The sequence below is a fragment of the Ailuropoda melanoleuca genome, chromosome 9 (assembly GCF_002007445.2).
Source record: "Ailuropoda melanoleuca isolate Jingjing chromosome 9, ASM200744v2, whole genome shotgun sequence".
Taxonomy (NCBI): Eukaryota; Metazoa; Chordata; class Mammalia; order Carnivora; family Ursidae; genus Ailuropoda; species Ailuropoda melanoleuca.
This window is the reverse complement of record NC_048226.1, coordinates 42,539,011-42,551,043: the sequence shown is the minus strand read 5'-3', so window position 1 is coordinate 42,551,043 and position 12,033 is coordinate 42,539,011. Positions and strand designations below refer to the sequence as shown.

The 12,033-nt window shown below is 41.9% G+C and overlaps 1 protein-coding gene across 4 annotated transcripts in view; it reads left to right on the top strand.

The window, feature by feature from the left end:
- Nucleotides 1-7,192, top strand: part of SLCO5A1 (solute carrier organic anion transporter family member 5A1) — a 243,107-nt gene extending 235,915 nt beyond the window's left edge. For 3 of the 4 annotated variants that reach the window (XM_034668159.1, XM_034668160.1, XM_002918503.4), the window contains one exon: nucleotides 808-7,192. In XM_034668159.1, coding sequence (XP_034524050.1) covers nucleotides 808-1,277 — 470 coding nt within the window. In that variant the 3' untranslated portion in view covers nucleotides 1,278-7,192. The remainder of the gene's footprint in view (nucleotides 1-807) is intronic. The other variant, XR_004627811.1, reaches the window with a different exon arrangement.
- The last annotated feature ends 4,841 nt before the right edge of the window (nucleotides 7,193-12,033 follow it).

The following is a 12,033-nucleotide window of genomic DNA, read 5'->3' as shown; positions in this document are numbered from 1 at the left end:
TATGGGTAACAAATCTGCAAACCCTTTCAACGCTGCGTGATAGTTGATACAATGGAGGTGTATACAAAATGCAGTGGGAATACAGTGGCATCTGAGTGAGTGAGGAATTTAAAGGAGGGGTAGATAATTGCAAGGTGAACAATTTGGGAATGGGGACACATTTCAGCAAAGGGAATAACATATGGTGAAGGAAGTCCACTTGGGTAGACTTCTCTCTTATGGGAGTAAAGAAATGTCTATCTCATAGCCCAAAAAATGAAGCTACTACTCATCACAGATGTTTCACAAGCTTCAAAGATGAATTTTATGCCTTAGTTATTTCTGTGCCCCAAATGTCTTTATACGGTTTGCCATTTGATGTGGTTTCTGGCTTATAGGGGACAGTGTCTTTCCTCATACTCTTCTAGTACCCGAGGACTAGAACCCAATCTGTAAGAACTAAGTGTGCTGAATTTTAGTGGTTCATAAAGGGTCTTAGTGTAGCCTCTTGAGTGTTTAATGACAAAATCTGGTGAAAGGATTGCCTAATGGAATTTTTAGCAATCGACATTTTTACAATCTTAAAAATCATTAACGTATTCTGACTGAGTTGAAAACTGGAAGATTTAGAGTATTTATAACTTAGCGAACATTTTTATAATAAATATATTATGATAAGATGTGACATATTTAAAAGTCAAGTAACACTAGAAAACTACTGCCCTCAACTGGCTTTAGAGCAAACAAGCACCTTGCTAATTTACAAATCTGTTTTCTCTGATAAGATGGGCTTAATGTTGTTCTTTCTCTTTCTCTCTTCAACTCCAGCGTACATTCCTACTCCGATTTACTTTGGAGCAGTGATTGACACCACCTGCATGCTCTGGCAACAGGAGTGTGGCGTGCAAGGCTCTTGCTGGGAGTACAACGTGACATCGTTTCGTTTTGTCTATTTTGGCTTGGCGGCCGGCCTCAAATTTGTTGGCTTTATTTTTATTTTTCTGGCTTGGTACTCCATTAAGTACAAGGAGGACGAGCTGCAGAGGCAAAGGTGGAGAGAATTCCCTCTGAGCACTGTGAGTGAGATGGTGGGCCACACCGACAACGCCGATAAGTACGCCCGGACTAGATCTTGTCCCGCTTTCAGCAGCCAGGGGGCTTTCCACGAAGAGACTGGTCTGCAGAAAGGGATCCCGTACACCGCACAGACCTATCCGGGGCCCTTCCCCGAAGCAATAAGCTCCTCCCCAGACCGGGGGCTGGAAGAAAGCCCCACTGCCATGTCGCCTCCCTCCTGAAGCTTGAAAAAGGAAGACTTTAGTTTTGTTGGTTGAGTGGAATATGGCAACTTGAGAAACACCCGTGCCTTCTTTTCTTTCTTTCTTTTTTTAACCTCTAAAGACACAATCCTCAAACCAACAAAACTCAGTATACACAGCCACTATTGATTGAGGGCTGGATACCTCAACGAGACTGAGAGCCTTTCCCCCCCTTCTGTCCGAGAAGGAGGAGTTTAGATAGATTTGTTACCGTTTCCGCTTTGTTAATTTAATGCTCGTGCTCCAGGGTGGTGTAAGGCTGAGAGGTGCCTGGTTAACAAAATCACGGGAAGTGTACTGGCGGTACATATCATTAGCATACACTCCAAACAAAGGTGAGCTTGACCGTGACTTTGCATTTACAAATCAGAGTTTTCAGATATGAACACCTACTGTGAGTTCCACTACAAAGCACAAATGAATTTGCCTCAACTATGCAATTTTGATTGGGAAAATGTAAGTGCAGCCTGTTACTTTTTCTTTCAAGAGACTAAAGCAGATATGTTTGGAAAAGAGGACAATAAACTTTCCCTAAAGTACTGTTAATAGCATTTTAAGCCATAGCAGAGTTATAAACCAGGTAGAATTTTTCAAATGCTTCAAAGGAATCTTATGCCTAGTGTGCTAAAAGGAACAGCTACTTTATTTCATAAGAGACATTCTCTTTAGTCTGTCTGCCCCATCACAAGGTAAGAGTCTGCTGAATCATAAACCTGACAGCTTGAATAGAAACTCCAGTATTCTTTGGCCAGGGGCTTTAAAGCCAGTGTGCTAAACTATATGGCTTGAACCTAATTTGAGATGCCTCATAAGGAGAGAAACTGATGGCTTTCTCATCCAAAGAAAAATGCTGCAGACATTCTTTTAGCTCTTATGGGCCCACACAAGGGTAGTTTAAGAATTTTAACCTTGACACTCAAAAGAGTTGGAAAAAAGAAATTCCACAGAGGTAAGATTGAGTCCCATATGATCATGTTAGTTATACTCCTGGAAACCCTAGCAAATCTGTATCGTTTTCTTTCTTATGTACAGAAAATTGCTGTGGTTGCCTCCTGAAGTTGTGTAATTAAATCAGGAAAGCTATACCTGTGATAGGAAAATCACTCTGAATACAGGATGAGGGAGATCTGTGTGCTGGGAGAGTATGATCCTAAGTCATGATTGAAAATTATTTAAAATCGAGTTGTCTGTCATACTGAATTCCACTTCATCAGTGTTAGAACGATTTTACACCTCTCTTTGATTCCTTTCTCCTGTTGACCTTCCCGAAGTGATCCTGCAAGAGGATGTTTCTGTTCCTAAATGCACTTTGGGTTCATTATCCATCATCCTTTTCAGTTCCTCGCAACACATCACTTTGTTTTCGTTTTTGTTTTTAAAGATTTTATTTATTTATTTGACAGAGATAGAGACAGCCAGCGAGAGAGGGAACACAAGCAGGGGGAGTGGGAGAGGAAGAAGCAGGCTCATAGCGGAGGAGCCTGACACGGGGCTCGATCCCATAACGCCGCGATCATGCCCTGAGCCGAAGGCAGACGCTTAACCGCTGTGCCACCCAGGTGCCCTGCAACACATCACTTTGACTTCGGTGCCACATAGAATGCTTTCTACATGGTTCTTAAGGAAGAGGCTTCTGACTGCACTGTGGACTGGGAGCAAGTTAACTCATGGGATCTTGGCTGCTCAGAGAGAGAATCCTGACAACCAGGACTTAGGAGGGACTGTAAGGTCCAAATACCCATATAATTGTGAACAGTTTCTGCCACAGAGCCTACGCCTACGCAGGGGCTAATTTGGGAACTGATCTCCTTGGCTGGCTTACACTCTTCCACAGAGGGGAAGTGAGGGACAGAACCGTCCCATGATTCAGGCTTTTTGCCCTTCATCCTTGGAGGTGCTGGTGGAGTTGCACGAACGTTCCTGGGTTCAAGGTCAGTGTCCTCTCCACCTAAGAACGGTGTTGTCAAATGGTGCTTTTGCTGGCATGCAGTTTGTGGAGAGGGCTACTGCTGTTAGACTGGATAATGTCTGCAAGGGGTGGAGCCAGTGGTGTCAGGTGACAAGGTCTCATCTGGCTGAGTCCTAAGTCTGCCGTTGTCTGTAATTACGCTGGCGTCTGTCCGACTTTGCTCCCTGTGGTATATACCGAAGGTCTTCAGAGAATATTGTGGATTAACTTAGCATCTACTCTGGTGCCTCAGGGTTTCCTTTTACTCTCTATGGGAGATCTTTGATCCTTTCGATCCTTTAGAAAGTTTCCTTTTGTGCTGGAGCTAAAGATGCACAGTTTGGGGAGAGGTGGTATTTTCTTAATTCTCCTCTAATTGCTGAAAAACTGCATCGAGAGAATTTGGATGGGATTAGCACCTTTTTTTTTTTTTTTTTAAAGCTAGGATTGTATGTTCCAACACTCTAACAATCTCTCTCTTCTTGGTAGTATATTTTGAAAAGGAGCCGATCTCAGAACTCCAGGATAGGAAGTGACAGACTCTTCAGGTATAATTAGACAGTCCCCTTTCTCTACCTAAACAGTCATCCATCCAATTCAACAACCATTGACCAGTTCTCTATCAGGCACTATTTTAGCCAGTTACCATCTGCCACTCTATGAAATTCTTTAGGTTGACCAGCCAAAATTCAAAGAAATTGGCCTGAATTGTACATCACAATGTTAATATTGTACTTCCTCAAGTATGTGATGCTTACAATAAGTAGTGGGTGTATCATTGATGTGTTGTTGGTTAATATAGAATAAGTAGTAAAAATCACAGAAGACTGAAGTTTTAGAATACGTACCAATGAAGAATTGTCCCCAAATGCTTTGGGTCCCGGTAGCATCCTTGGAATATTACAGAGTCAACTAAAGTGACTATTTTATAAATGGCATCATTTAGTTGTAGATACGAGGTTCTTATATGTTTGTTACTTTATAGTCACAGCTCCTATATAAGTTTAATTCCCACTTTCCGTGAACTTAGGCTTCTAATTACTTGTTTTGGAGAAAGGTCACCTTGTTCTTTTATTGACTCTGTAGATTAATGTATTATTTGGCTTTAATATGCAAATATAATATCTACGAGTCTAGCCTATTAATTTAGAAACTCCCAGGGGAGGGTGGGTGGTTGGAGCACATTTTTTTTAATCTTCATTAATATGGAGTCCTTATCCTTTTCAGGTAGATTTAATTCTTTTTTTTTTTTTTTAAGATTTTATTTATTTATTCGACAGAGATAGAGACAGCCAGCGAGAGAGGGAACACAAGCAGGGGGAGTGGGAAAGGAAGAAGCAGGCTCATAGCAGAGGAGCCTGACGTGGGGCTCGATCCCATAACGCCGGGATCACGCCCTGAGCCGAAGGCAGACGCTTAACCGCTGTGCCACCCAGGCACCCCTCAGGTAGATTTAATTCTTGAAAACATTCAAAAGTCATTCAGAACTAAGGTGGCGGGGGTGAAAGGAGGAGCAGAGAAGCAACAAATTAGCTTCTATGCAATGTTGACTATTTCAGAGAATTTTGTCAAGCACTTAATATACTGTTAATAAGTTTGCAAGATGACTATTTTTATTCTGTTTTTTTTTTTTAACAGATCATGAAAACTGAGGCTCAGAGAGGTAAAGAGATTTATTTAGGATTGTACAGAGTGGCCAAGTCAGGATTCAGAAGCAGGTTTCTATCTCCATCGCTCACTGCTTACACTATATAATGCCGACAATGGTTTTGATTAACAGAGACAGGTGTGACTATAATTTAGTAAGGTAAAGCATTTAATTTTTTGATGTGTTACTGTTCCTGAAGAGTAGAGAAGTTATTATTCCTTTGTGTAGAATAGGAAAAAAAACTGTAGGAAACATCAAAATTTAATGTTTAGATTTTCAAGGTAAATTCACATTTATTTAGCTAAGTGTTATATTCAAAATTGTCATAACATACCTCAAGTATTTATTTATAGTTCATATTTAATATAGAACAAATCCAATTTTGATGTTAGCATAGAATCTCAGTGGAATTTCTGAAACGAATCATGAGGAAATGTGGTTCAGATTTATTGAATCTGAGCTCTGGGGATTTTAAGTGTATGCTTTCTTTTTCGTTTCTTCCTCTTTCAGAATGTTAACATTTCCATTAATTTTTAGCGAATATGGGTTTTAAGTTTCCTAAATAAACGTTTTAAATGAACATATGCAAAGTGTTACATGTTAAATGACCATAGACAAAATGTTACATGGTACATACCAAACAGCTGGTGGATTGTTACTGTTCGTAGCTGCGGTCAGAACGGATGCCTTCACTGGGAAATGCAGCCATCAGAGGAGGAAGGATAATGACAGTCCCGCATTTTCACCAACGACCAAGAAAATTCTTCTCGGTCTGCAATTCCAGCTTGCGTTCTTTGGTAGACTTGGAGCCAGGAAGTTTCTTTTTTGGAGCCTGTTTCGCATCAACCAAAGAGCAGCTGCATGGTTAACTGAATGGACCTTGTGGAAATTCTTTAGTGCACCCGGGAGCAGAAGAGCCCAAGTCTGGGCGGGGCGGGGAGGGGGGGGAGCCAGTTATACTTTTAGCGTGTGTGGACCTCAGACATCCTCGATGGTGCAGAAACATGAGTCTAACTATTGCTACAGAGGGGCAGATGGAGTATGCTAAGTAGCAGATAGATAACAAAATACCGTCTAATCCCGGAATGGCCCAGACCGCAGACTGCAGCTTTGCTAGTTCTGTTCTCCAGACCAGTAGGTAGCCTCTCCACGTTATTCGTAGTTCCTCTTTCCTGTGGAAGGGCGTGCCATGGCGGGCAGGCGAAGGTGGTAGTAGCCTTGTGCACTTTATCTTTTTCGTTTTCTCTCCTTTCCTCATCTTCCAGGATGCTGCTGGCTGTGTCTGTCCCAGGCTTCTTGCTATATTGGAATCAGATCTGTGTATGTTTGAACAGGTTCTTTTAAGCACTTCATTTTTACTCAGCCCTAAGAAGGGTCAAATATGATGAAAACCCTCCCTGGGTATTTGTTTTTGCAACATTAAAAAAAAAATGCCTCGGTGCTAAAAGTATTTGATGATGCATGCTGACCACAGAAATGCACCACTGAATTTACAATGTCTCACTGGCAAGGGCCTGCATGTGCTTTGCTTTTGGAAATCTAGAGAACTTCCCAGAAAACAAGCACTCCTTATTCTCATTACTGCAGTTAATCCATGAACTTCAAGCTGCAAACATGAAGACTATAAGGGGGAACACCTTTTCTATGGAAAACTCAGCGTTTTTGATATTTCTTTTAGCAAGAATAATCAGCTGCTACAAATAATTTCAGAGAGGGAAAAACGATTTCACATGATCTTTTCTTACTTCTTCTCCAAAAAACTAACACCCTTGTAAGGTGTTTTTAATAATTGGGGTTTGGAAGGTGTTGTCTTTTTCTCTATTACATGTTAAAATCAGAGGAGAAAATACCCAAAACTAAAGTCATTGCAGGGACATCTTAAACCAAAGGGGTGAACAAATGGAGTTTAAACTTTGTATGTAGAAATGAAAAATCAGACTAATTGATAAGACTTTATAGGGGGCATTTTTCTTAAAATACATACCTCTACCCAAAACCCCAAATGTTAATTTAGAAGCACGAAATAGGCAGGTCTGCCTCTAACTTTTTAGTTAGAGGAGATGTAACACTGTGTCAGATAAACTGACATTAGGATCCTGGTGGAGTGTGTGTTTGGTGTGTGTGTTTTGTGTGAAAGTGTATTGGTGATGAAAGGCCGTTTGAGTTGTTGCATAAAGGAGTTTGATTTTGTGATTTTTACAATGAGTATTTATTTGGAATCCTCTTACGGTAATTTAAAAGATGTATAATTTCCTTGTGTTTAATGAAATCTATTGTCAATGTACTAATAAACCTTGGTTTACAACATCTTGAATACTTGATCATTGAAAATTAAGAAAAAAAGTTAAAAAAAAAAAGAATGAAGTGTGTTGGATTGAAATTAGTTTGTCTCTGAGATCTCTTCTGATGGACAGCAGAGTTTTCTAAGGCATACCAAACTTTGGGGTGAGAGGCGGAGGGAGGCAAAGGAGCTCCGGAAATAACAGCATGACTCACGGATGAGAGCACAAAGTGGTTATTTTTAGAACCTTGCCTGGAGCACTCCATAGGTGTAAAGCAGGGCAATTGATTTCCATTTCTCACTCCCTCACCCCTCCTGCACAGCTAAACGAAAGGGCCACAATGGCCCAAGATACAGGAGCTACTGGGGGGAGTGTGTGTGTGCGTGTGTCTGTGCTGATTTCTGGACAAACTCTTATTTTCCTCCATGGCCTTGTGCATTCATTGTGGAGGCCATTTATAAAAAGGGCAGATAGTACCCTTTTGCCCAGTTTACCTTCTTCTCTTCAGCAATGTGTGCAACTTAGGCAATTTAGAGATTTCACTTGACTCTCTTAAATACACACATTCAAGGGAGAGGCAGAGTCATTCCGGATATTGGGCTTTTTGAAATAGACACACGAGAAAGTTTCTTTTTAAGAAATGAGGAGAGAGGAAAGGTTATGCATGTGGCCACTCATCTTCCTTGCATTAGCCCCAGACTTGGTATGACCTCAGCATTTTAAGAGCTGTTAAAAAGCATCCAGTTCGTTTCTTCTTTTAGAAATTGCCAGCTGAGTGAAGACGGCCTCTGTAGCTTTGGCGTAGGGGAGGCCAGAAAACATTTTTAATTGCACAAAGTCATTGGAAAGCAAGGAGATCGATATTTGGTGCTCACTGTTGTATTTAAACATCAAAGTCTGATGCGGTTCCAACTCCTAATACCAATATACATCAGCAGAAAGCTAAAACCCTCCTTTGGTCTTCTGGAATGGCTAAGGTGCTACGTGCCGAAGAAAGAGCAAGCCTGGCATAGATCAAGTTGTTCTAGCTGCGTTCTTGTCTAAATGGTGGTTCTGCTACTGCAGAAATCAATGAAGTGGCAGCTTTGCCAGGGGCGGATCCTGGCTGGAAAGAAAGATGTCATTAGTTGCACTAGAGTGACACCTAATGGTCATTGTGGAAATCACATGCTTTACTAACCTCATCCCTTCCGGTTCCTGGGCTCGAGTTGTACCGGGCTTTTTGTGACCAGGTTCCTATTAGGGTGGCAATGACATCTCTTCTTCTGCTGAAACCCATTACTAATTAAATTGGTTCCACTCTGGCTCCGGGTCACCTGAGCCGTTGGGGCTGGAGGTAGGCTAACGGGGAAGAGGACTGGGGGTAGAAGACACAGATTCTGAATTCCTGAGTCCTGGGAGGCACACTGGTGTAGAGGCTAGAAATTCAGAATAGAGGGTAGGTAGATACATTTGTCCTCCACTTAAGTGCATTTGCTAGCAGAAAAGTGAGGCAATGCTCAGCACAAAGGCTTTAACATTTGTAGCTCCCTTTGTCCCCCAACCCTCTGCGGTGCTTTCCCTGACATCGGGGAGCAGGGACTCCCTCATCTCAACAGGAAATATCTGCTTTCTGAAAGCCATTTTCTCTGCTTATTTTATACAGTCGTGGGCTCGCTATAAACCCCTAGGTACTGTGCTGGGGAAGTCCTCAGCATCAGCGACCCAACTCAGAGAAAGGAGAGTTAATTAGACCAGTATGAACAATAGTTGCATTGGGTAGGTTTCTTGGTCATAAATGGGGCAAATGGCAAGGTCATGAATGTGGCCGGTCATTTTCACTCCATTGGCCTCACACTTGGTACAACATCAGTGTTCTCTTACTTGGGGGAAAGTAAAGTAAAAATGGTCGAGATACTGTGTCCAAGGGGTGAGGGAGTTGAGGAAAGTTCACACGGAAAGAAAAGAAAGATAAAATTTTATGAGGCAAAAGGGAAAACAAAATATGGGAACTGAAGAATGATGAGATTTTTACCGGTTGAGATGGGGAATTCAGACCCGGGAAGGTGGCGCTAATCCAGGAGAAGATGGTAGTGACAGCAAGGAGGGGGAGCAGATGGGTGGATGGAAGCCTGGAGCTTCCAGTGGGGGGGGGGTGTTAAAAATCACCGAAGATACCTGAGCAGGAGGCGGAGATCTGAGCCAGGTGATGACAGCTAGCAAGTATGGGATGAGGCGGAGTGGGAGCTGGAGGGGAAGGGGCTTAGGTTGCTATTATAGCTTTCCTAGCAGCTTCTAGAAGCAGTCACCGGGGCTTAAATGAACCAGGTTGGTGGACCACACTGAGGTAGTAATTGCTCTAAGATCTTATGTTTTCTATTAAGATAAATTTTGAAAATATTTTCCAAATAAATTTTGGAAATATCAAACAAATACAATTGGAAAATATCAAGCAGAATTGGATTAATTGGGAGACTTGAGGACCTTCTTATAGCTGAGATTATATTAGCTTTAAAGCAAGTTCTGAACAACAGGCATTTAAAAACTTTTTTTTTTTTTTTTTTAGAAGGGCAACATGTTTAAGTACACTTGGCATGGGGTGGGAGTGTTCAGTATTCATTCCTTCTCTCTTAACCAAAAACCCTGCAGATAGGGTTATTTTATTTTATTTTTTAAGGAAGGCTGGGAGGAGCCTCAGGTATTATCTGGTTTGGGTTTGGCGAGTAGGTTTGTGTCTCACACTGTAGCTGGCTGCGTTGAGAAGGGTTCTGAGGGTGCAAGTGCTCTGGCTTCGTGCAGGAGTGTCCTCATGCATTAGCCACGTCTCCCCTGAGCACGTTTTAGGGAAAGAAAGTACAGATGTGATGTATTTGCCATCCTTGATTCACACCTTTTATTTTATAGTCAAGTCAAATTTTGAATTCATGTCCATTGTTCTTTCTACTACTCTTTCCCACATGGGGTTGCACTATGGCCTCTCCCTTCCCTGATCTGAGGTGGGAGTGTGTGTGTGTGTGTGTGTGTGTGTGTGTAAATGGAGAAAGTGGGCACGGGCTGGACCTGCTTCTGGTAAACCTCTTCCTCTTGTAAATCTGTGGGAAATGGGCAGCTGGGGAATCAGCTGAGCCCTCTGGGCATCAGCTCCTCAGAGATCAAACAAGGTCAGTCAGCTAGCCAAATTCTAAGCACTGTTCAAAATCCCAAAGTCTCTTTCACGCCCTTTGCACATAGTAGGTACTCCATAAATAGCTATTGAGTTGAACTAAAATGGAGTTTTCTCAGGGTAGCAACATTTGGCCTAGTCACATTTTGTAGGAAAGGAGCAAGGAGGGAGGCAAAACTGTTGTGCCTTTGGTCAACACTATTATCTCAAACTCTTCTCCTGATGAAACTGTGGTGTTGTGGACTGAATTGTGTCCCCTCAAAATTCAGATATTGAAGCCCTAAGCCCCCAGTGTTACTGTATTTGGAGAGAGGGCATTTAAAGAGGTAATTAAGGTTAAATGAGGTCATAAGGGTGGGCCCTAATCTGATATGACTGGAGTCTTTGTAAGAAGAATGCCAGGGCTGCACATGCACAGAGAAAAGGCATGTGTGTCCTCACATGGCCAGAAAGTGGTCATTGGAAAGCCAAGAAGAGAGGCCTCAGAAAAAACCAAAGCCTCTTGGTCTTGGGCTTTCAGACTCTAGAACAGTGAGAAAATAAATGTCTGTGGTTTAAGACCCCCAGTCTGTGGTATTTTGTGATGGCGGCCCTCGCAAATTAATACAGATGGTTTCCTCCATTACCTCAGAACTGGGTTAATACATCTCAAAAAGTCCTTTGCTTTTGTTTCTTCCCCCTTTACTATTAACCTTCTGGTCTCTGAGCATTTCACAGGTTGCCAGCCCCTCGACCTGCAGAAGAGAAATCTGGAGCAGAAAGAAGTATATGGCATTTGTCAGTTAGGAAAAACTTGAGGGTGGTTGGGTCTTGACCAAAGTCCATGGTCCTGTCCCCAGTGAACTGAAACTCCCTTCAGTGGATCAGTCCTCTTGTTTTGGAAAACTCCCTCTGTGCTGTCCAGAGCCAGCTATATAATCTGTTGGTCTGGTGAAACAAGGGAAGGTGGGATTGCTTGCTCAAAAATCATTAAAGATGTCAAGATGGTGACAGGAGAGGATTAAGCCAAACGTTGGCTCTGCATAACTGCCCAGGGGGCGTGGCAGGGAGGCCACTCTTGTGCTGTCTCTGCCAAAGCCTCCCTGAAGCAAGGAGGCAAATCCACGCTGCAATCGTTAATCTGAGCATGTTCTAGAACACACAGACTTCGGGGCAGTTTTACATATGTAGCTAATACTTAACTACGTCCATTCAGATCAGGACTCTATCTTACTTGCAAAGAATGGGTGTCGCACAAAAACATGGTAAGCTCATTTCTCTGAAACAGGTAGAGTTTAAAGACCTTTTATTTCAAGAAATATTGCTTCTAGACTTTCCTGAAGCCAGAATTGTTCTATAAAAGTATCACAGAATATTACACAAGATTAAAAAACACAGTATGCTTCCTAATAACTTGAAAACTTTTTACAAAGCACATCATTCATGACCATAAATATGTTTTCTTCTGTCATTCAGCTGGTGACACACACATCTGATAAAGGGCTAGTTAATTTTAACATATGTACAGAGTCTATGATAAAGACTTAAAGTTATCAAAGATCCAACTATAACATATTAAATTTTCTTTAAAAGAGTTGGCCTTAAACACTTAAAGAAAACATAATTAACCTATGCATTTGAATGACCTAAAAAGAAAAAGAAAATCACTGTTAAGCTAAAAAAAAACCTTCTTGGGAAGTTGGCTAGGGTACTGATAACTCTCAATGAGGTAATCC